The sequence below is a fragment of the Arvicola amphibius genome, chromosome 8 (genome assembly GCF_903992535.2).
Source record: "Arvicola amphibius chromosome 8, mArvAmp1.2, whole genome shotgun sequence".
NCBI lineage: Eukaryota > Metazoa > Chordata > Mammalia > Rodentia > Cricetidae > Arvicola > Arvicola amphibius.
Window position 1 is genome coordinate 67193256 of NC_052054.1, and position 23682 is coordinate 67216937.

General features: G+C 49.2%; 1 protein-coding gene across 1 annotated transcript; it reads left to right on the forward strand.

Moving 5' to 3' along the window:
• Positions 1–772: 772 nt before the first annotated feature.
• Nlrp5 (NLR family pyrin domain containing 5) lies at positions 773–23446 on the forward strand. The gene is made up of 8 exons (XM_038340394.1): positions 773–2265; positions 4330–4500; positions 8814–8981; positions 10326–10496; positions 15033–15203; positions 16609–16779; positions 19006–19176; positions 23314–23446. The coding sequence occupies exons 1-8, from the start codon at positions 773–775 to the stop codon at positions 23444–23446; spliced, it is 2649 nt and encodes an 882-aa protein (XP_038196322.1).
• Positions 23447–23682: the final 236 nt, after the last annotated feature.

Genomic DNA, 23682 nt, shown 5'->3' on the forward strand with positions numbered 1-23682 from the left:
TACTGGATAAAGTTCCAGCGTCTGTCTCCAGCGGGGCTACGTGGTTTCTCACTGATTCTACCTTCTTTCTCCCAGCATTCAGTTTAGTTTTCCCTGCCTAGCTCTGTTCTGCCCGACTCTACTATAGGCTCAAAGCAGTTCTCTATTAATCACCGCATACAGAGGGGAATTCTGCATCAATTTTGTTCTGTCCCTTTTACAGAGTTCTTTCAAGCTGAGAAACAAGATTCAGAGGCAGACGAAAGTGAACAAGGTGAGGAAAATGTCTGTGGCCAATGATAAGGGCATTCAGAGAGGCGGTGGGGTCCTGGTGTCAGTGGTGTGTTCACCTGAACCTTATAAGTCCGTGGGGTCGGGGGGTGGACATCATGGACAGAGCCATGTGGCTCACAGCGATTTATGTTGGGTGGTAATTTATGAGACATTCAAAATAAACCATAATTCCAGCAATCTGGATACAAGCACAAGCTTATTTGATGTGTTCTAAACACAGCTGAGAGTATTTACCTACCCTGATCAAAATTAGAGATTTTATTTTTACTGTAAGTCCCTTCAGGCTCCTCTCCTCTATTTTTGAGATGTTGTAGGCCATTGTTAGACTTATCTTGAAGATATACATGTCAGTTTCAACTACAAATAAGTTTTTCAAATTTTGTTTTTCTTCTGCTCTCTTCCTTGACCTTCTACCATCTTAGGTGGCCTGCTTAGCTATAAGGCCCATGTGATAGCCAAGTTTGACACACATGTGGAAGTACACTGTGACAGCCCAGAGATGCAGGTGCTGCTCAAGGCTTTCAAGTCATACCAGAAAGTCTTCTGGCCTCATACTGTCATCCTACATGGAAAACCAGGCGTTGGAAAGTCAGCTTTGGCCAGAAGTATCATTCTGGGCTGGGCACAGGGTAAACTCTACCAAGATATGTCCTATGCCTTCTTCTTCTCTGTTAGAGAAATAAAATGGACAGAGAAGAGCAGTTTGGCAGAGTTGATTTCTGAGGAGTGGCCATACTTGCACACTTCAGTGACAAAGATCATGTCCGAACCGGAAAGACTCTTGTTTGTCCTAGATGGTTTTGACGACCTGGACTTGGCCCTCCTGCAGGATGACATGAGGCCCTCTGGAGACTGGGAGGATGAACAGCCCATATACATCCTGATGTACAGCCTCCTGATGAAGGTCCTCCTACCCCAATCCTGTCTCATAATCACCACCAGAGACACGGACCTAGAAAAGCTCAAGTCATTGGCAGTGTCCCCCCTCTACATATTGGTCGGAGGACTGTCGGCAACGAGGAGGACTCAGCTACTCCTCGAGAACATCTCTGATGACCAGCAAAGAAAGCACACAGTCCGTTCCGTGATAGATAACGACCAGATATTTGACCAGTGTCAAGTCCCCTCCATATGCTTGCTGGTCTGTGAGGCTCTGCAGCTACAGGAGAAGCTGGGAGAGAGATGCGCCCCAGTCTGCTGGACCCTTACCAGTTTGTATGCCACCTTGGTGTTCCACCAGCTCACCCCAAGAGAGCCTTTTCGGAGTTGCCTCAGTCACAGAGAGCAAGTTGCCCTGATGGGTCTGTGCAGCATGGCGGCAGAGGGGGTGTGGGACATGAGGTCGGTGTTCTACAATGATGACCTGCAGAGCTACGGCCTAAAGGAGGATGCGATCTCGGCCCTCTTTCACATGAACGTCCTTCTCCAGGTTGACGACAGCCCCGAGCAGCATTACATTTTCTTCCACCTCAGTCTGCAGGATTTCTGTGCCGCCTTATACTACCTTTTAAAGGGGCTGAAGAAATGGAATCAGCACTGTTTGTTCATCGAAAACCCAAAGAGGAGCATCATGAAGCTGAAGCAAACCAACTTCAACGCTCACCTCCTTGGGATGAAGCGTTTCTTATTTGGCCTCATGAACAAGGACACAATGAGGACCCTGGAGGCTCTGCTTGGATGTTCTGTGTCCCCTGCTGTGAAGCAGAGGCTCCAACATTGGGTCTTTGAACTAGGTCAGCAGGTCAGCGCCACCAGCCCAGCGGATGTTCTGGATGCCTTCTATTATCTCTTTGAGTCTCAGGATGAAGAATTTGTTTGCTGGGCTCTGAATAGCTTCCAAGAAGTATGGCTTCAGGTTAACCAGAAGATGGACTTGATGGTATCTTCCTACTGTCTCCAGCACTGTCAGAACTTGAAGACACTCCGGGTGGATGTCAGAGACATCTTCTTAGTGGATAAGAATGTTGAGCTGTGTCCCGTTGCTCTCCCGCAGTGAGTATTGGATAATTTTCATCCTAAGTTATTAATTTTGTATATTATCAGGCTTAGACATGGCGTTCAGAAATATTTAGGGTACCAGATGGCTCTTAAAGGGTCTCACCATTTGGGCTCATAGGGTGGTCACTTCTGACCCCTGGTCTTTCACTTTCTAACAGGACCTGACAAGTCTAGGTCATCATTAGCTGCTGGATAAGCCCTTTAAAACACTGAGTCGGATGCTGGGGGATGTAGCTCAGTTGGTAGACGGATCTCAGGAGACTGCTTGCCTAGCATGGATATGAAGCCCAAGGTTCAGTCCCCAGCACTGCACAGACTGGGTGGGATGTGGTGCACACCCGCAAACCCAGCACTCAGGAGGTAGCGGTGTCAAGCTAGCTTCCACCTGTAAGCCAATTAGAGCAGCCAAACTAATAGTAAAATGCAGAAAAAAAAGATTTGTTCAGGGTTGCCACATTGAAAAAAGGGACAAAAATCAGTAGGTCTCTATTGATGCCCCTCCGCATAGCCCATCTCTGGATCCTGAAGTGAGGTAAAGGTGCAGGACATGCTCTCTAAATTGTTCTGATCAAGGCGTAATCCCTGCCCACCGCTGACTCCTGGCCTTGCCTCAGTCTCTCCAACAAGGTGGGTGTGGAATCCTTTTCTGGGAGGCTAGTGCCAGGCTCCAGCCTTTTCCTTCTCCCAGCTGGCATTTGACTGTTTCTGAGTCCTCATGCCTACGTGATCCATTCACCATTTGCACGTAGTTGTTCCAATAATCCTTCTTGTCTTACTGTTACCTGTAAACACACGTCACTCTCTGCCACCTAAAGACAAACGCGCAAGTGAGAAGTGCACGGCACAGTGCTCACTCACTCCGCTTCAGCAGATTGCCCTCTTTGCATCTGTTTCTACATAAAGCTGACTGCACTTGCCACAGACACGTGGCACAAAGCCTGGAGGAGCCAGAGACCATAAGTCGAGAGCTGGCACGAGTCACAGCACAGGCTATGACTCTTCTAGAGATATGTGCAGGAAGGCACATCTGGTCTCTTTAGACCTGTGAGGCCTGGAGTTCCCAAGAATGTCTTAAAGGGGCAGGCCCTTGTTGTAACAATATGCCTGCGTGGGGTTCCTGTATCATGTCTTCCTTCTAGAGGTCCCTGTTTATTTCGCGTCGTAGTTTGCTCTGTAATGTTTTCCTAGAGAGACGCAAGCAAACCTCTACTCGCCCCACCAAACCAGCAAAAGCCTAGAATTATCATTCTACCAAAACTATTTTGGTGAAGCAGCAAGTTTATTGGGGTTGCTTACAGAAACATGGGTAACCCAAAACAACGGCATCCTAATAAAGTCTCTCCCTCATGCAGGTAATGGCCTCATGGGAAACTGTGTCATGAAGTTGTGTTTTTAGTTAACCATTTATTTCCACATATAGTTTGACACCCTCCCAAATTACTTGCAGCTGAGAGAGGAGAGGAAGTAAGAGCTGGGCTAGCACCTCAGGACAAGGGTCCTGTAATCCTCCTCGGCTGCTACTAAGGAATATCAATAGTTCCATTACCGTATACCTTGTTCCATCTTGTTCTCTTCCGTTAATTGCCATAGCTAACTGGAAGTGGAAATCTCTAATCCAAGAGATGAAGTGATGATTGTATCATCTCCAGACTTTAAAACAAATCCAGGCTAGATAGATGGCTCAGCAGTTAAAGAGCACCTGCTGCTCTTCGGACCTGAACGTGTTTCCTAGCACCACACTGAGTGGCTCATAACTGCCGATAAATCCAGCTCCAGGAAGATCTGATGCCATCTTCTGGCCTCCATGGGCACATTTACACACACATGTATGTACATACCCACCCATAGACACACATACATACACACGCATGCACGTAACCTTTAAAATAAAATCTTTTTAATGGCATAACAATACAGCTGCACCATTTTACTACTAGGGTGTTAGACTTTAAGTTGCCTGGGACAGGGAGGGCTGTGTGAGACTCCTGACCACTTCTAACAAACCCCCCAGGGGATGTCCGCCTGTTCAATCCTTCTGTTTTCTCCTCGCTGACACAGGGCACAGTGTAAGTCCCTCATCATGGAGCTGTGGGAGGACTTCTGCTCAGTACTCAGCACGCATCCAAAACTGAACAAGCTGGATCTGGGTAGCAGTGTCCTGAACGAATGGGCCATGAAGATACTGTGCCTCAAACTGAGGAATCCAGCCTGTAATGTACAGAATCTAACGTAAGTGCCACCCAGCCGGCTACAAGGCAGGGCTTCCCTTGGCAGGCTTCTCCTGCCTAGACAGGGCCCATCTATAAGAGGGGAGGACGAGCACTATCAAAGGATGCATGAAACAAGTTCCCAGAAACACGGCATGGGAGCTGACTGGAAAAAAACTCAAAGAGGTGCATAAGGTTTTGTTTTGTTTTGTTTTGTTTTTGATTTGGTGACATTTTTATTAAATCCACAGAAGTAAAAACCATTTTGTGAAGAGGGACTGGAGGACAGGGCCACCAAGAGCAGGAGTCGGGCCACCAAAGGAGGAGAGGGTATGGGGTAAAAGGACAGAGACCAGAGCTTGACTGGGCTGACCACAAGAGCTCCAGCTTCAGGGACCATCACCAGGGCCACCAGACAGCTCCTGAGAACTTAGGCTAGCACTGGGAAGGTTCAGCGGTGGTGGTTCTACCAGCACAGCAGAAAACTTGGTGTCACCAAAGGCATCATTCATGCGCGTCTCAAAGAGGCGCTGCAGGCTGATGATGGACTGCACATCCGCTTTGTCCTGGACCGATTTAAGAGTACAACTGTGAGTAGGTCCCGGCTTTTTCCTCCCCGCCCCCACCCTCCCGCATTCATTCTGCAGGCTCACCTCAGTCAGCTTGTTGAACTGCTTGAACATGCGGCCCACATCTTGGGCAAACTCCTGGGGAGAACTATAAGGAGGTGACAGTTTCTCTTGAAGGCGAGCATGTATCAGGGTCAGGTCTAGGGTACCACCAGGCTGCTCCTGCAGGGAGACACAACATTGGCATGAGGGGATGGATACACCACCACTTCTTGACATCCCCAACCTCTCCTACGTCTAGAACTCACCATGGAGAATGTAGAATTGGTAGCCAGCTGGTGCAAGGGGCGGCAGGGTTCATGGCAGAACAGGGCCAGAAGGACACGCTCACATTTCTAGAGGGCACAAGAGATGGCAGTTAAAGCATGGAGGGGGCTTCAGCCACTGGGCCACCCAACATCTAAGCATTCGGCCCTTACCCGCTGGTTGACTGGTGAGAGCTTAGCTACCACACCACTGTTATCTGATCCATCCAGGCTAAGGCTTCCATCTTCCTCCTTTAGGTCAGGGATCACGTGACAGAGTGAGCAACTCCACTCTTCCCTAGGGTGAAGAGTAGATGTAAATGATGACAAACACTCAGCTCTCCATGATCTATCTTATCCTGCCCAGCCTCACACATACCCTGGAACATCCTGCAGGGCAGGGAGGTGGCAATCCAGGTGGAAGCAAAACTCGCACTGGTTGCACATGACCAGGTCACCCGGCTTCTGGCAGACACGGCAGACAGTGGCACTGTCAACCAGGATACCTGTTCCCTCTACTGGGACTGAGGTACCCTCAGGAGCCACCACTTCTAGGCCTGAGCTAGTAGTACTGCCACTAGGTGAAGCCAGACGGGGTCCCTTAGTCCCAGGACCTTCAGCCAGAGTCATCAACACAGGCTTGGTCTCAGGACCCTCAGTGGCAATAGGTGGGGCTCCAATAGCAGCTTCTGTCTCTTCTTCCTGTAAGACAATTGAAGTGCTGTTACCAAATCTGCGCTAAGAGGCGTCACCGTCCTGTAAGGGAAGACAGGCTCACCTTGACAATGGCCATGCCAGGCAGGGGTAGGGCACCAGGAGCTCCTGGGGAAACAGTCCCAGCATGGCCAGCAGCTGCTGCTGCAGCACCACATTCAATAACAATCAGATTGTAATCCTCAGTGGTGTTTCCAGGAAAGACCGTGAGCCTGGTGGCTGGCTATCAGCAGTGAGATCCAGATCCAGGTGCCCAGGGAATGGGGGGGGGGGGAGAGGTACACCTAGGGGCACAGCTGAGATGCAGCCAAGCTACTGGCTACTGGCCTCTCTGCAGACAGTGGCACCACCCATGCCATCACCCCCTTTGCTGCTAGCTGTGCACCACAAGACTTGCTAACAACCGTCTGACTACAGGAGGTGCATAGGTTTGAGGCAGGCTTAAATACTGTTGGTTCTGAAGGATGCACAGGAGATGGTTAGTAAAGAAAGAAGACTTTGGGGCCTGGTAATAGAATCTGAAGTAATAGGTCAATGTCATGCTTTACATAGCTCTCTCTCATTACTCTTTAATACCTTTAAGCTAGTGAATAGTGTGCACATCTATGAGCAGCTAATTGTTAAATATACCAGGAGTAACAGCAGTCAGTCTGTGAAGGAAATGGACTTGTAATCCCTTCAGAAATTGGCTTTGAGGTAGAAAAGCAGAATTTATAGAAACAATACGGTATAGAAAGATCTACGCATGACAGGGCCTTATAAGTGGGGGGCGGGTGTCCCTTTAGAGACTGCAGAGCAGCTGAGAGTGTGCAGGGCAGCGGGCCGGAGGGCTGTTCTTGCTGAGGACTCAGGCTCTGTTCCTGGCATCTGCATAGTGGCCACAACATCTGTAACCCCAGATCCAGGGGATCCAACTCCTCCTGCCGCCTCCACAGGCTCCTGCACCTGCGTGGTGTACATACACTCATGCAGGAGCACAACATGTAACCATTAAAATCTTTTTTAAAGGGGACTGGAGAGATGGCCCAGAGGTTAAGAGCACTAGTAGCTCTTCCAGAGGTCCTGAGTTCAATTCCCAGTAACCACATGGTGGCTCACAGCCAGCTGTAACGAGATCTAGTGCCCTCTTCTGGCCTGCAGACATATGTGCAGGCAGAACACTGTATAAATAATAAGTAAGCCTTTAAAAAAAATTGAGTGTGAATATTAACCCCAGCACTCGGGAGGCAGAGACAGGCAGACCTCTGAGCTCTAGGCTAGCCTGGTCTACAAAGCGAGTTCCAAGATAGCCAGGGCTACACAGAGGAACCCTGTCTCAAAAAGGTGTGAACGAGAGAGAGAGAGAGAGAGAGAGAGAGAGAGAGAGAGAGAGAGAGAGAGAGAGAGAGAGAGCGCTCAAACCATCACAGGAGGAGTGCTGGGTTGAGTCAGAAGGTGCCCTTTGTCAGTGCCTCTCCAGCAAATCCCCAGAACAATGGAAAGGTCTGACTTTGTGAACCGTTAGGATAGTGAGAAGTTTCACATCGTGGTGATTTAGTTCAGCAGAGCATAAGTAACAAGGAGCCTGCAGGGCCAGGTACCTTCAGCTGAAGACTGTCACCACCCAGACAGCTTCTTAACTGTTAACTGTCCCAGTGAGGAGAGCTGTGGGGTCTGGCCTGTGTGTTGCTTGCCTCAGGCTGTAGGGTCTGGCCTTCAGTAATAAATGCTCTCACAATAACAAAATTCAGAGTCTGCTACAGATGCCACAGATCTTGGGGTAGGAGAAGGAACATCAGCTCTACTTTAGACGCCCCCCCCCCCAAAAAAACCCACTCCTTGACTTACCCTCGCTACCCTGGGAAAAGCCACATGAAGTGGACTTGAGGCAAGTTTCTGTTCTTGTTGGCTAGCAAATGCCTTGAGTTCCTGCCCGGACTTCCCTAGCCGGTATCTACAAGCTGTAAGATGAGTTAAGCCCTTTCCTCCCAAAGCTGCTTCTAGTCAAGGTATTTTTATCACAGTAATAGAAACCCCAAATGAGACAACCAAAAGCAGAGCGGGGAAGAAAGATTGTTTCACTTTGTAACTTTCACACTGCATTGCTGAGGAACCTGGGCTACAGAGTGAGTTTGTGAGATCAGTTTGGGATAAATTAGGCCCCGTCTCTAAAAAGAAAAAAAAATGAATTGGAGCAATATGGCACAGGGCTGTAATCCTAGAACTTGAGAGGTGGAGGCAGCACGACCAGGCGTCGAGGCCAGCACAAGGCTGTATAGACTCTCAGAAACAAACGGTATGTAATAGTTTCCAGCTTTGAGAGCGGGCGTAGAAGGGTAAGGCTGCAGTGAGTCTTCTCTGTCCCACCAGACAGCTCCCAAATAACACACAGAGACTTACTGATTATGAAAGCTGGGCCTTAGCTTAGGCTTGTCCCACCAGCTCCCAGAGCTTAAATTAACCCATTCCTAGTCGTCTATATTCTTTGACTCATGGCTTTCTACCTTTTTTTCATTCTGTATGTCTGACTCCCTTCAAGTCCTGTTGGTGTCTGATGAGCACCTGGATTCATCTACTTCCTTTCTCTCTGCCCGGAAGTCCTGCCTATACCTCCTGCCTAGCCTCCTATTGGCCGTTCAACTCTTAAACCAATTATGATTAAACCAATCATAGTAATCTGTCTTCACACAATGAGCAAACATGCTGTAATTTAAGAGAGAAAGGATTGGGATGTGACTGTATTCCTCATCTCTCTTCCTTTTCTGCAGGCTTAAGGGTGCAGAGATAGCCGCTGGCCTTCAGTATCTCTGGATGACCCTCATTAGCAATCGGAACTTAAAATACCTCAATCTGGGGAATAATCTCCTGAAGGATGATGATGTCAAGTTAGTCTGTGAAGCGCTGAGACACCCTAACTGCTCCCTGGAGACTTTGCGGTGAGCTTCGGTTCTGGTTATCAAATGCGTGGCTTTCACTTGAGAAGCTGGAGTAGTCTCCAGAAAGTTGCAATAAATAGAGGATTCGAGAGACGTCCCGGAGAAGGGTGGCCATACTGATTTGGCAACACTCTTCACTGGGAGTGGGAGAGCTGGGAGAATTGAGAAAAAGAATGGCCTGCGTGCCAGCAAAGGGAGCATCTCAAATAGTAGATTTCAAGGTGTAAATGCTGTGCCACAATGAAACACTTCAGTGTTTTGTAAAAATTAAACAGGACCAGTAAGTAGCCCAGTGGATAAAGAGTTTGTCGCTAAGCCTGGTGACCTGAGGTCCATCCCCAGAACCTAGTTGATGGGGGAGAGAGAGAAATGACAGTCCCCTGACCTCCACATGCACACTGTAGCACGTCCGCGCGCGCGCGCACACACACACACACACACACACACACTAAATAAATGTGAGGAAAGACTGGAAACAAATACTACATGCTGGGGCTGAGTATGTACCTGGAACCGTGGTGGCTGAGCCGGGGATGGTGAGCTTGAGAGGCCAGCCTGGCAGGATCCTGCATCTAGAAAAGCGGTGTGGGGACATCTGCGAGTGTAGCCTGGCTGGTGAAGGGCTTGTCTAACATGCAGGAGGTGTCACTTTAGTTCCCATCACTACACAAAACCCAAGCGCAGGGCTTGAACCTTGAAATCCCAGCACTCGGGGTAGAGGCAGGAGAAGCAGAAGCTCAGGATCATCCTAGGCTACTTAGAGATTTTGAAGCCAGCCTGGGCTACATGAGGCCTTATCTCCAAAGGAAAAGAAGGGGTCGTGTGCAACCTCCGGGCTTTTCTTTGAGTAGGGCTGTGTGACCACGGCAAACTTTCTGAGCTAGAACTGACGTGGGCCACCTGTCAAGTCATGCTGAGGAGTTGCCACTTTCGCTCTCTTGCACTGGATCGTGTTTACTAATTCTGTGTGTGCGCGTGTGCATAGGTGTGTGCTCATGCCAACATGCCACTGTGTGTGTGGTCAGAACAACTTGTGGGAATGGGTTCTCTCCTTCCACTGTATGGGTCCCAGGATCAAACCCAGGTCTCGGTCTTGGCGGCAAGCTCCTTGACCCCCAAGCGTTCTCACCAGCCCAGAACTTTCATTTAGAAAATCATCGATAACTTATTGTAACTATGGGGTATGGGGCGCTGGGTAAAAGCGTTGGCGGGCTACTATAAGGAAAGGGGAAGCTATTTGTGTGCACCCACCTCCAGTTCCTAAGTAGCCGAGTCAAGAGTGTGTTACCCTGGGCTACCCAGGAGGGATGAGAAAAATGTCTCAGGCATTATCTGTCTCAACAGACTGGATTCCTGCAAGCTGACCTCCGCTTCTTACAGTATGATCTCTGAGCTCCTCCTCTCACCCACCAGCCTGAAATCCCTCAGCCTGGCAAGAAATCTGGTGACAGAAAAGAGCATGGGGCAGCTCTGTGGGGCCTTGAGTAGCTCCAAGTGTACACTCCAGAAGCTGATGTGAGTCCCCGTCGCTCTCTGACTGTCAAGCTGAGAGGTCTGGAAGATGGGCGGGAGTGGCAGATGTTGCACTCTAGAATAAGGTCTCACAGGAAAGCCCCGGTGTGGGGCATCAATCAGAGAGACCCCCATTCACTCGATCATAGCCCTTCCTGTGCAAAAGGAGAGTAGCAGGAATCAGCCCAAGACCTCTGTACTGACAGAGTTCCTTTGGAGCATGAGGCTTACACGAGCCAAGTGGATCAGTTCATTCTTAACTCCACGGTTAGAGATGATCTTGATCTCGTTCAGTGACTAGTGACATCCTGCTTGCCTGGCCAAGCCTAAAACAGAACATGGGCATGGTTGGCACAGGGTCTGGTTGTATACGACTGTAATTCCAGTACTCAGGAGGCTAAGACAGAAGGGCCATAACAAGTCTAGGGAGGCCTGAGCTCAGAATGAGCTCTTCACAGACACACACACACACACACACACACATGGGAAATAGGTGTGCTGGTCAGGTAGATCTGTGGGTAAGGAGCATGTAGAGCAAGCATGGGGACCAGAGTTCAGCTCCCCAGAACCCACATAGATCCAGATAGACCTGATGGATTACACAGGACTAAAGAGGCAGAGACAGGATCCCCAGAGCAAGTAGCCATATACAGAAAGAAAATGGGCAGCCGCCAAGATGTCCTCTGTACTTCACGTGAAAGCCACGGTGCACACATGCCCCACACATACAGACAAAACCCAAGGGATGAAGCCGGGCGGTGGTGGCGCACGCCTTTAATCCCAGCACTCGGGAAGCAGAGGCAGGCAGATCTCTGAGTTCGAGGCCAGCCTGATCTACAAGAGCTAGATCCAGGACAGGCTCTAGAAACTACAGGGAAACCCTGTCTCGAAAAACCAAAAAAAAAAAAAAAAAAAAAAAAAAAACCCAAGAGATGAGAGGGGAGCCATGGTGCACACATGCCTTCACACATGTAGACAAAAACCCAAGGGATGAGAGGAGAGGAAAATTTTTAATTTTTTTGTACATGTATATACTAAGATTTACTTTATCTTGTAGGTATCTGCATGTTAGGGCAGTACCTATGGAGGACAGGCGAGAGCATCGGATCCCCAGGAGCTGGAGTTACAGGTGGTTGGGAGCCATCCCATCCAGATGCTGGAGCCTGCATTAGGGTCCTCTGGAAGATGAGCAGCGCTCTAACCACTAAGCCCGTCCTCCAGACCCCACACCTGTATATACTGTCTGTGCAGTAGCTCTAACTCTGACTCCCATATTCTCTCTCACCCATAGCCAGCGCTGGTTCCTATCCTCCTGAACACAGTCATTTCTCTTCTCATGATATTCATACACACACAGTTGTATGTATCTCCATAAAATCTTGGGCTGGCTGGTGAGGTTGCCGCCAGGCCTTGGTGATCTTAGTCCAGGTCCTTGAAGCCACATGGTAAAAGAGTAAACTGGCTCTTCGGTTTCCCGCTAACTAACACACTGTGCCCCCATACATGCACATAATGAATAAATAAATAAAATGTGCTTTTAAAAAGTATGAGGTGGCTGGAGAGATGGCTCAGTGGTTAAAAGCTCTGGCTGCTCTAATAAAGGACCTGGGTTCAATTCCCAGCACCCACATGGCAGCTGATAGCTGTCTGTAACTCCAGTTCCAGGGGATCTGGCACCCTCACACATATATGCAGGCAAGACACTATTACACTTAAAAATATTTAAATTTTTTAAATTAAAGTGTGAGGCTGCCAGTACTTGAGAGGCAGAGGCAGGCGGATCTCTGAGTTCAAGGCCAGCCTGGTCTCCAGAGTTCCAGGACAGCCAGGACAGAGAAACCCTGTCTCTAAACAACCAAGGTGTGGGGCTGGAGAGATGGCTCAGCAGCTAAACACCGTTGCTCTTCCAGAGGACCTGGGTTCCGTTCCAGCACCCACACTGGGCATCTCGCAGATACCTATGACTCCAGCTCCAGAGAATCTAATGCCTTCTTCTGGCCTCCTTGGGAACCCAGAAGGTGCGCACATATACAGACATGCACACATATACACACGTTTAAATTTTTTTAATTTAGATCTAGTAACCACAAATTAAATTGGTTGAGTTCACTTAGTGCACCTGTCTCTGGTTGCCTCCGTTTTCCTACAAACAACGCAACTTCGTTCTTCTTTATGGTGAAAATGCTCCGCTGCCTGCACACACGTTTTCCCTGTCGGCTGCTCTGCGGCTGAACACTGTCATTGGCTCCATAGCTAGGTGTCCTGGGTAGTGCTGTGGTAAACGCTGGTCAGTGTCGGGGAGGAAAACGGAAGAACGGGCCTCATTGTTTCCTCTGGGGGGCTCTCCTTGCAGACTGGACAGCTGTGAACTCAGCCTGGTCAGCTGCCATGGTCTGGTCTCAGCCCTTTCCGGCAACATGACCTTGACCCACCTGTGTCTGTCCAACAACAGCCTGAGGACCGAAGAGGTGAGACTGCTGTGCCAGTTCATGAAAGGCCCGCGGTGTGCTCTCCAGCGGCTCATGTGAGTCTGGCTCCCTTCTCGGTTCTCAAAGGGAGTGACGGGCAATGGCCAGAGGAGAGGGTGTGTGGTGGGGAGTGTGTTATAATACCCCAGCAGAAAGCAACTTCAAGGAAGTTATTTTAGCTTACTGTTTCAGAGGGATAGAGTCCAGCATAGTGGGGGAGGCTTCGCAACAGTCAGGAAAAACAAAATGGCGGGACAGGAAGCAGCTGGGCAGGTTTTTATACACTCATGGGAAGCAGAGCAGGAAGTGAGGTGAGGCTCGCAGCCCACCCCCAGTGACATGCTTCCTCCAGTAAGGCCACCACCTCTCTAAAGAGCATCCCCAACTGGGAACCAAGTGTTCAAACAGGACCCCTAGGTAGATGTTTTGTATTCAACCTACCACACCCAGTATATGTAGGACTCTGGTTCTAGGACCCTCGCTGGCATAAAAACCATCTTGTTATTACTGCCTGGATGACGCAGAGGATTGTGTGTATCAGGAAAACAGTCTAGGTTTTTGTGTTATGTGTGGGGTGAAGGGGACAACCACATGCACCACAGCACACAGGTGGAAGTCAAAGTCGTCATCCTTGTCCTCGGCACCGTCACCCGCTGAGCTGTCTTGTCAGACCACAGATGGTGTCAGTTACCGGTAATAAAGTGTTGGAAACGGCGTGCAGTGTCTGCTTCTACAGAGCTAAGAGTCTGTGTGAGAATTAAGGTTTCCAGGAAGCTGGGGTGACAGCTCAGCGGTAAAGCACCTGCCACAGATGCATGAAGACCTCAGTTCGGATCCCCTGAACTCGCCTGATAATTAAAACAGGTGGTTGGTGCACCATTCTAATCCCAGTGCTGGGGAACAGGAGACAGGCACAGCTTGGGGCTGGCCAGCCTCACTGAATCAGCAGCCAGTTAGAGGCCTTGTCTCAATAAACAAGCTAGGGTTGGGCTGAGAGATGGCTCAGCAGTTATGAGCACTTGCTGATTTTGTAGAAGACTCAGGCTCAGTTCCTAGCACCCAGGTGGAGGCACAGAGCCATCCCTAACTCCAGTTCCAGGGATCTCATGCCCTCTTGTGGCCTCCAAGGGTACTGCATACAGTAAACATACTGCATCCAAACACTTCCACATACAAACTAAAAATCTTTAGAAATGAAAATGGATAGCTCATGAGGAGCAGATCAGTGGCCGCCACACACGCACATACATGAGTGGACACACCCATGAAAAGACTTTTAGGTGGATATAGAGGACTCGGCTAAGGTCGCAGATGTGTGGGATTATTGACTCCTAGGAAGGCCGCCGTGCGGGCTGCAGTGGGAACAGCCTTCCCCCTGGCTGCTGTGAGGCCGTGTTCCCATGTAATGTTCATTAGTCTCTGTTTTCTTCAGCCAGAAGTCTCAGGCCTGGCAGAGTGAGAGATTCTTGTTACTCGGATTGATGCCGTTTGCTTACTCTGGTTACCAGGGGCTGGCTCCTTGCTGTTTATTCTCTACGAACAATTGGTCCACTAGTAACATCGTGTGAATAAAACATATACGAGGTGTGGCAGCAGGTGAAGGAGTTGGCCGCCATGCCTAATGGCTTGAGTTCAATAACCCAGGACCCACATGGTGTGGAGAGAGAGCCAAGTGTCAGTTTGTTCTCTGAAACACACACACATACACACACACACACACACACACACACACACACACACACTGGCCACAGCATACATATGGGTGGCAGAGAAGCTAGGAATCGGTAATCTCCTTCTACCATGTAGTTCCCAGAGAATGGATCCAGATTAAAGTTCTCAGGCTTAACGACAAGCGCTTCTACCTGCTAAGCCATCCTGCCGGCCTGGTTGGAGCTCTCGCTTCAAGTGTGTCCAGTGCTAATAACTATCCCAGTAACTGCCAGGGTCTTTAACCACCCGCCACTTAAGGCTCACAGCAGTGGTCAGTGTAAATATGGGCCCCATCGTAGAACAGGGTAAACTGAGGCAGAGAGGAGCCCGTCCCATCCTCTTCCCCTTTGTATCCCCGTAGACTGAACCAGTGTGACCTCAAAGGAGACGCCTGTGGCTTCCTGGCGCTGACGCTGACCAACAACAGAACGCTGACACACCTGAGCCTGACCAAGAACCCAGTGGCGGATGACGGCGTGAAGTTTCTGTGCGAGGCTATAAAGGAACCGACTTGTCACCTGCAAGAGCTGGAGTGAGTAGACAGCCATGGCTAAGCGTCGTCTCTGCCACCCAGGTTTCTAGATGGCAAGAGAGGTGGACACGGAGACACGAGACTAGTCTAAGGTCAAGTGCTCGACCCTCTGCAGTCACACTGGGGAAAGCGACGAGAGCCCCAAGGCAGGATTATGCATTCAGGGTCACCTTTAATCCCTTGAAGTTTGTTCATTTCTTCAGAGATAATTTGGTTTAGTGATTTTGGTTGGTTGGTTGGTTGGGGTTTTTTTGTTTGTTTGTTTTTGTTGTTGGTTTTCTTTTCTTTCCTTTTTTTGTCTGTTTGGTTTTGGTTTTTGGTTTTTTGGTTACTGTTTTTTGTTTTGTTGTTTCTGTTTGAAGTACTCCAGGAATGGAACCAAGATCCTTGTATGTGCACTCTACCACTGAGCCACGCCCCCAGCCCCTCACTGGGGGATTCTAGGCAGGGGCTCTACCACTGAGCCACGCCCCCAGCCCCTCACTGGGGGATTCTAGGCAGGGGCTCTACCACTGAGCCACACCCCCAGCCCCTCACTGGGGGTTCTAGGCAGGGGCTCTACCACTGAGCCACGCCCCCAGCCCCTCACTGGGGGATTCTAGGCAGGGGCTCTTTCACTGAGCCACACTCCCAGCCCCTCACTGGGGGATTCTAGGCAGGGGCTCTACCACTGAGCCATGCCTCCCAGTTTGGCACAGTTATTTTTCCAAAGATGCCTCCACTCATCCATACCTGCTGCAGATCCCCTCCACTGCTACCCATCTCCAAGGCTAACGTGCCACCCACTCGGTGCTATTTGTGAGAACAGATAGAAAAGCTGTCTCTTGGGGATGGGGCCTGCCTAGCAAACATGAAAACCTGCATTCAGATTTGCAGAACTCACCTAGGTGCCCTCTGCATGTGCTTATAACCCCAACACTAAGTGGGGAGGCAGCCAAGCAGATCCCAGGGGATCACTAGCCAGCAAGTCTCTGTAAAATGACAAGTTTAAAGCATAGGGAAAGAGAGACGTATACGTGATGTCAATCTCTGGACTCTCCACAGGCATGCACATGTGAGTACACCCCTACCCTCCTACACACATACGCACATGAGCATACTCCATGCACAGTAAAGGCCGACTCCCTTTAAATTGCATATGTTTGTTTTCTTATTTGGAGTGAGGGCCTTTATGGGCAGCATTGCCCACATGGAGGTCAGAAGACAGCTTGCAGGAGGCAGTTCTCACCTTCAACCATGTAGTCTCAGGGCCTGAAGCTTAGGATCATCACTCACAGTAGCAGGAACCCTTTATCCAAGACAGTCTCTCAGCAGAAAATAAAGGCAGCCATTCCAAGTGTTCCTGAATATTGCTCCTGCGCTAGTCCTCCTTGCTGAGGACGTGGATTTCCCATGTCCCTCGCAGACTGGTGGAGTGCTGGCTCACCAGGGACTGCTGCGTGGATCTGGCCAGCATGATCACCATGAACCAGCACTTGAAGAGCTTGGACCTCGGCTACAACGACCTGGGTGACAACGGAGTCATAGCCCTGTGCAAAGGGCTGAAACAGAATAAAAGCTCCCTGAGGAGACTCGGGTAATCTCTTAGGGTCGCCTCTTTGAGGGGCTGAGCTCAGAGGAGGTGGTGGGAGGGACCCGAGCCATGACCCCAAGGTGGTGGTGTGATGGGTGTCAGGGTCTAGCAGTGGGGAGCTTTCAGATACTCGCTGAGCCTCCCCTCTGTGATTGGCATGATGCTGGGTATTGTGTGGTGGAAATAGAGACAGCTAAGGCCTTGGTGGTGCCGCACATAGAATCTAGCGGGAAGAATGAACCCAAAGCAACCTCTAAGCAACCAGTTACACCAGTGGTTAAGACTTTTGTTCTCAGCATCTCAACCACCTGGCCAGAGTGCTTCCCAGATGTGGTGGCTCACACCTGTCATTCTAGCACGCAAGATGATGGAGTTGGAGAATCTTGAGTCTGAGGCCAGTCTGGGTTATATTATGAGGTTCAGTGAGATCCTAACACACACGAGCACACCCACAGACAGATGATACATATAAATAAAAATAAAAGTAATTTTTTAAATACTAGAATATGGGCCGGTGACATGGTTCAGTAGGTAAAGGCCCCCAACAATCTGAGTTCCGACATTGGGATTCAAATAGGAGGTGGAGAAAACTAACCATAGTGGATTGTCCCTTGACCTCCGACATGTGCACAGCAGACACGCACATGGCGTGCACACACAAAACTAGTCAGTGTAACTTTTCAAATATCAGAGCACCCTGATAGACCATGATCCATTGATTTTTCTTTCCTTGGAGGTGGATGCTTTCTGTTCAGCCCAAGTGGCCTGGATCTTATGTGTCTGTCTCAGCCTTTTGAATGTGCAGGTAAACAGGAGTACACTGCCATGCCCAGCTCAATGGCTGCTTAATCTTTTTATTTACAGTTTGTCATGTGTGCTCAGGTGTGTGTGCCTGCTTGCCTGTGTCTACCAAGGCCAGAAGGAGAGCACGCTCTCCTGAGCTGGATCCAGTTCCAGGCAGCTGTAAGCCACCTGACGGGAGTGCTGAAGCAAGCCCCAGTCCTCTCCAAGAGCAGCAAATGCTTTTAACTGCTAAGCTGTCTTTCCAGTGCCCTTGTCAATGATATTCTCTGGCATGTTGCTCTTCTCGGGATAAAGCCCTAAATTTTTTTTTATTGCCATGAATTTATCCTAGATAGTACTGGGTTTCACAGGGACGTTCTCATACAAATATATATAGTTACTTTGACCACATCACACACCTTTAGCCCCCCCCCATACCTCTGAACCTTCCCCTCTCACATCTCCCCCATCCCACTAGTCCCCTTCATTGCCCTGGACAGCTTCACAACTACTTTAGTTTATATATGACTTCATGTATCTACTTACAATCTAGGCTCCAAGAACAGAAAACAATGCAATATTTGTCTTTCCAAGTCTGACTTAATTCATTTAATATGCTAATCTCCAGTCTATCCATTTTCCTCAAATGCTAAGCCTTTATTGTAAAGTTTTCAGCCTCCCATGTCCCACATAGTCCCTGACCAAGCTCTGACCTGGACGTGATTATCCGTTAAGGGTCCTCCCACTAGAGCAGGTCCATGCAGCGTTCGTGGATATGCATGTCTGGACATCCTGCCTCCTTCACACACTTCCCCATCCTTTGAGTCTCTGGAGCAATATCATTTTTGGGGGGAAGAGGTGTCTCTAGACAGGGTTTCTCTGTATAGCCTTGGCTATCCTAGAACTTGCATTGTAGCTAGGCCGGCCTCAAACTTAGAGATCCACCTGCCTCTGCCTCTTTAGTGCTGGGTTTAAAGATGTGTGCCACCACCACCAGGCATGGTATCACTTATTAATCAGCAAGTATTTCTGTGTTCCTTTTGTCCCTTGTATTCCCCATTTCAGTGTCTCTGGTCCTTTTCACAAAGACAGTTTGAGGTGTCCCCAGAAGCTCTCAGATCCAGAACAAGAACTTAAGGGTTGGAACTATATGGGCTCTTCCCAAGAGCAATTAAATCAAACTCTGGGGACAGAACCCCACTCACATTTTTTGTTTGGTTTGGTTTTGAGATAGGGTTTCTCTGTGGCTTTGGAGCCTGTCCTGAATCTAGCTCTTGTAGACCAGGCTGTCCTCAAACTCAGAGATCCACCTGCCTCTGCCTCCCAAGTGCTGGCATTAAAGGCATGGGCCGCCACCACCGCCTGGCTTCCCACTCACCTTTTTTAAATATTGGGTTGAAGCTCTTCTGGGCTGAGTGACTGACTCTTGCTTGGGCTTCTGTGTAGGCTGGAGGCATGCGGGCTGACTTTCGAATGCTGTGAGGCCCTGTCGTCGACCCTCGCTAGCAACCAGTGCCTCACCAGCCTCAACTTGGTGAAGAACAGCTTCAGTACGTCGGGGATGTTGAAGCTGTGTTATGCCTTCCGCCATTTCGCCTCCAATCTGCATATAATTGGGTAAGTTCCTACTGATCGTCTCCTGAGACGTAAACTTGACTCTCTGACATGTTACTCGGAGAAGCAGCAACGCTTGAAAGTGGTTGGGATCCTTGGCTTGGCAACTATCTTTATCGAAAGCTTTGGTTCTCAACCTTCCTAATGCTGTGACCCCTCAATGCAGTTCCTCAGGTTGTGGTGACCTCCAGCCATTCTGTAGACCAGGTTGGTCTCAAACTCAGATTCACCTGTCTCTGCCTCCCAAGTTCTGGGATTAAACGTGAGCACTATAACTGCCCAACTCATTCGATTATTTTCATTGCTGCTTCATAACTGTGATTTTGCTACTGTTAGGAATCATGATGAAAATAATCAGATATACAACCCATAGGCTGACAACCATTTATCTAAAGCGTGAATCCCATTAAGTTCCAGGCACCTTGTGGAATGCCAGGCTGAAGGAACATGGATGTCAGAGACAAGATGCATGACCTCGGGGAGATGGCCTTTGAATGGGCGGCTGGGGGTTGGGGGAGGCAACACACACGTATTTGCCCTCACACCAAAAGCAGAATTGCTGTAGAATTTTACTTCTGTATATGTCATCAAAATAGCTGAAAACAAGATCTCAAAGAGACGTCTGCACCAGGCACGATAGCGCACGCTTTAGTCCCTGGAGGCAGGTGAATCTCTGAGTTTGAGGTCAGCCTAGTCTACCGAGAGCAGTGGTTCTCAGCCTTCCTAATGCTGTGACCCTTTAATACACTCCCTCATGTTGGGATGACCCCCCCCAACCATAAATTATTTCATTGCTACTTCATAACTGTAATTTTGCTACTGTTGTGAATCGTAATGTAAACATCTGGTATGCAGGATGTCTCATGTGGGACCTCAAAGGGGTCATGGCCTACAGGTTGAGGACCGCTGACAGTTCCAGGACAGCCAAGGTTACGCAGTAAGCCCTGTTTGGGAAAAAAAATGTCAAAGAGATAATTAGTATACTCATGTTTATAGTGGCATTTTTCAAGACAGGGAATTTGATGCCTGTTCATCATGGCTAGGACACAAGGACTCTATGTTAGGAGAAGTCAGTCACAAAGACAGCTGTTGTGTGACCACTCATATGAGGGTCCTAGACTTGGACTCAAGTCAGGAAGGCTGGAGGTTACTAAAGGATGAGAGAAAGAGGGCCGGGTGGTGTGGAGAGATCTTAGATAGGTAAAGCCCTGGGTTCCATACCTGGCACTGCCGAAATGATTTCAAGGGGAAAGGAACATTTAGAGTTCCCATACAATGTCTGCAGATTTTTCAGTCTGGATGACAGACGCGGTTGCTCTACAGTATAGCTGTTAGTGTGATGCCATGTATGCGCGCCAGGATGGTTAAGATAGTTCGTTTTGCTGAGTCTCATACCTGCAGTCCTAGCCCTTGTGAGACTGAGACGAAGAAGATGGCCACAAACAGGGGCCTCGCTTTGACCACATAGTGAGTTCCTGGGTGGTGTAGCCCACGGCCTGAGGCTCCGTCTCAATCAAAAATAGACAAGTTTGCCCTGCATGTTAAATATTGAATGGAGCCACTGAGAAGTTGCTGTGTTCCCATAAATAACACCCCCATTCGTGCAAGCAACTGTAATTAAAAGGAGCGGGACTCGAAAGATGGCTTGATGCTTGAAAGCATTGGCTGCTCTTGCAGAGGGATGATCTCTGTCCCCAGAACCCACATGGTGACCCACAACAGCCTCGTTTCAGTGTCTCAGTGCTCTCTGGCCTCTGTGGGCCCTGCACGTGCACACAATGCATGCAGACACGTGCACAATGCATGCAGACACGCGCACAGTGCATTCAGACGACACGCGCACAATGCATGCAGACACGCGCACGTCCATTTCTTAAAATATTATTTCTTTGTGTGCATGTGCGGAAGTCAGAGAACAACTTGCAAAAGCCAGCTTTCTCATTCCGTCATGAAGGTCCTGGGATAAAATTCAGGTTGACGAGTTAGCAGCCAAGTATCTTTATCCACTGAGCCATCTCACGTGCCCAAGTGTACTTAGAATCCAAAAAAGTAATTTGGCTGAAGTTCCAAGCAAAATGGCACATGCCTGTAGTCCCAGCTCTAAGGAAGCAGAGGCAGGATTGCTGCTGCACATTTGAGGCCAGGCTAGCCCACCTAGTACATTCTGGGTAAGATCCTGCCCACAAAAACAAAGAATTGGACTGAAAAGGATAGGGCTGGCAGCCCAGATGAGGTTGGTGGTAAGGTGGCTCAGTTGACTGCTCCAGGTAAGAGCCACAGGATGTATCCAGAGTACACGTTCTAGCACATGCCTATAAACGCACAAAGCCAGGGGTGACTGTAGGGATGGAGTGTACCATTGGAGGCTAAGGGATGGGGAGGTAGATCGGGAACCCTGGCTGGGTGAGGCTGGCAACCTAATTACATAAACATCTCTCAAGGTGCATGCGTAAACAAGCCCAAAGGGCAGAATGTTGTTTTAAAAAACCAACTGGAGCCAGGAGGTGGTGGGGCACACATCTTTGATCCCAGCACTTGGGAGGCAAAGGTATCTCTGTGAGTTTGAGGCCAGCCTGGTCTACAGAGCCAGTGCCAGGACAGGTTCCAAAGTTACACAGAGACATCCTGTCTTGGAAAAAATAATTTTAAAAAAAAAGAGAGGCAATTTTACCATGAGCCGCAAGGCCCAGCAGTCTTTGACAGGGCCCAGTTGGTGAATATGGTCTTAGTAGTTGGTGCAGTCTTAAGGAGATGGCTGTCTGTAAAGAGCTTCCCATACAAGCCTGAGGGCTTGAGAGTTCTGCTCCCTAGAACCCCTGTAAAACCCGGATGTGGTGGTGCACACGCCTGCAAGCCTAGCGCTAGGGAGACAGAAGAGAAGATCTGGAGTCCATTGCCCAGTCAGCCTGCCAGCCAGTCAGCAAGCTCTAGGTTTAGGGAGTTTCTCAAAGTGAAGAGCGAGGGAGAAAGACAAGCGCAATGATGCTGACCTCTGTCCTCCACCTGCACACTTGCATGTGTGTGCACATACACACAAAACACAGCACAACACACAGTGACACATGTGTGCGCACACATACAAAAACACATACACAACACAATACATACATACACAAAACACATGTACATACAATACACACATGCCCACATATACACAGAGAAACATACAGTACACACATGTGCGCACAATACTGCGCACACACAAAAAACATATATACAACACACACATACACACAATACACATAACACACAAAAAAGTACGTAACACACAATACATGCACACACAACGCACACACAAAAACATAACACATGCGCACTTACACCACATACACAATAAATACAATACACTCACATGCATACATGTGCATACATGCAATGCTCACACAATGCAACACACACAGATACTGGAGCACACCCACATGCATTCACCACTACCAGTCCCACCTAGTCAGTTTTACCAGTTGATCTTCCAGAGGCCAAGTGGGATTTCTCTGCAGCTATTTAAGTGTTTTAAATAGCCCTCTTCTCAAGTGGGATGGGTGAAGCCTTTGCCGAGTTCATCACTGTGCCTCAAACCTGGGACAAAACACAGCACACAGTAGATTTCCTTTGCATTTAGGACTTTTACCTGTGTGGATTCATGTGTGTGTGAGTGTATGTGCATCTGTGGTTCACATGCCTACATGTGCCTGTGTATGTGGAGTCCCCAGAATGGCTGGGATGTTGTGTTGTTTGAGACAGGGTCTCACTGTGTAGTCCTGGCTGTCCTGGAGATCTAGCTGCTGGGATTGAAGGCCTGTGCCACCATGCCTGGCTTGTCTTTTTTTTTAATTAGTTAACTGGCTGACTGCCCCCCTGTTAATGCAGCCCACATGCACACAGTGTGGAGTCATCCTCGGGAGTTGGGGAAGGAGCAGCCACCAGTGGCCACAACCCCAAAGAAAAGTGACTCTTCTTCCTCTTCCACTGGGGGTGGGGCCTTGGGAGCCACACCCCCCCAGTGCTTTTAAACTGTGGCAGATGTACTACTCTCATTGCGAGTTCTCAAAAAGGTTTGTAGTCCTTGGTTTGGCTTCCAGGACATGTGAGAAGGGGGACAGGGCAAAGATGGGTCCTAGCGTGACAGTCCTTTCTTCCCAGCCTGTGGAAGCAGCAGTACCATGCTGAGGTGAGAAGACAGCTGGAGGAAATACAGCTCACCAGGCCCCACACGGTGATAAGTGGTGACTGGTATTCCTTAGAGGAAGATGACCGGAACTGGTGGAAAAGCTGAAGACATGAGTCCCCTCCCCCTTCAGGCCCTAGGACCTCCGTGTCTGTGAAAAAAAAAAAAAAAAAGTTTATCCTGCCTCGGAGGATGTAGCGGGAATGAAAATAAACACTTAGCATGTGGAAAAGCACCAGGTGGTTGTGTTGATCAGGGTGTGGTGTGAGGGCAGAGGTGGAAGAGGAGATAGCTCAGTGGGTACAGGGCTTACCATGCCAGCATGAGGAGCTGAATTTGATACA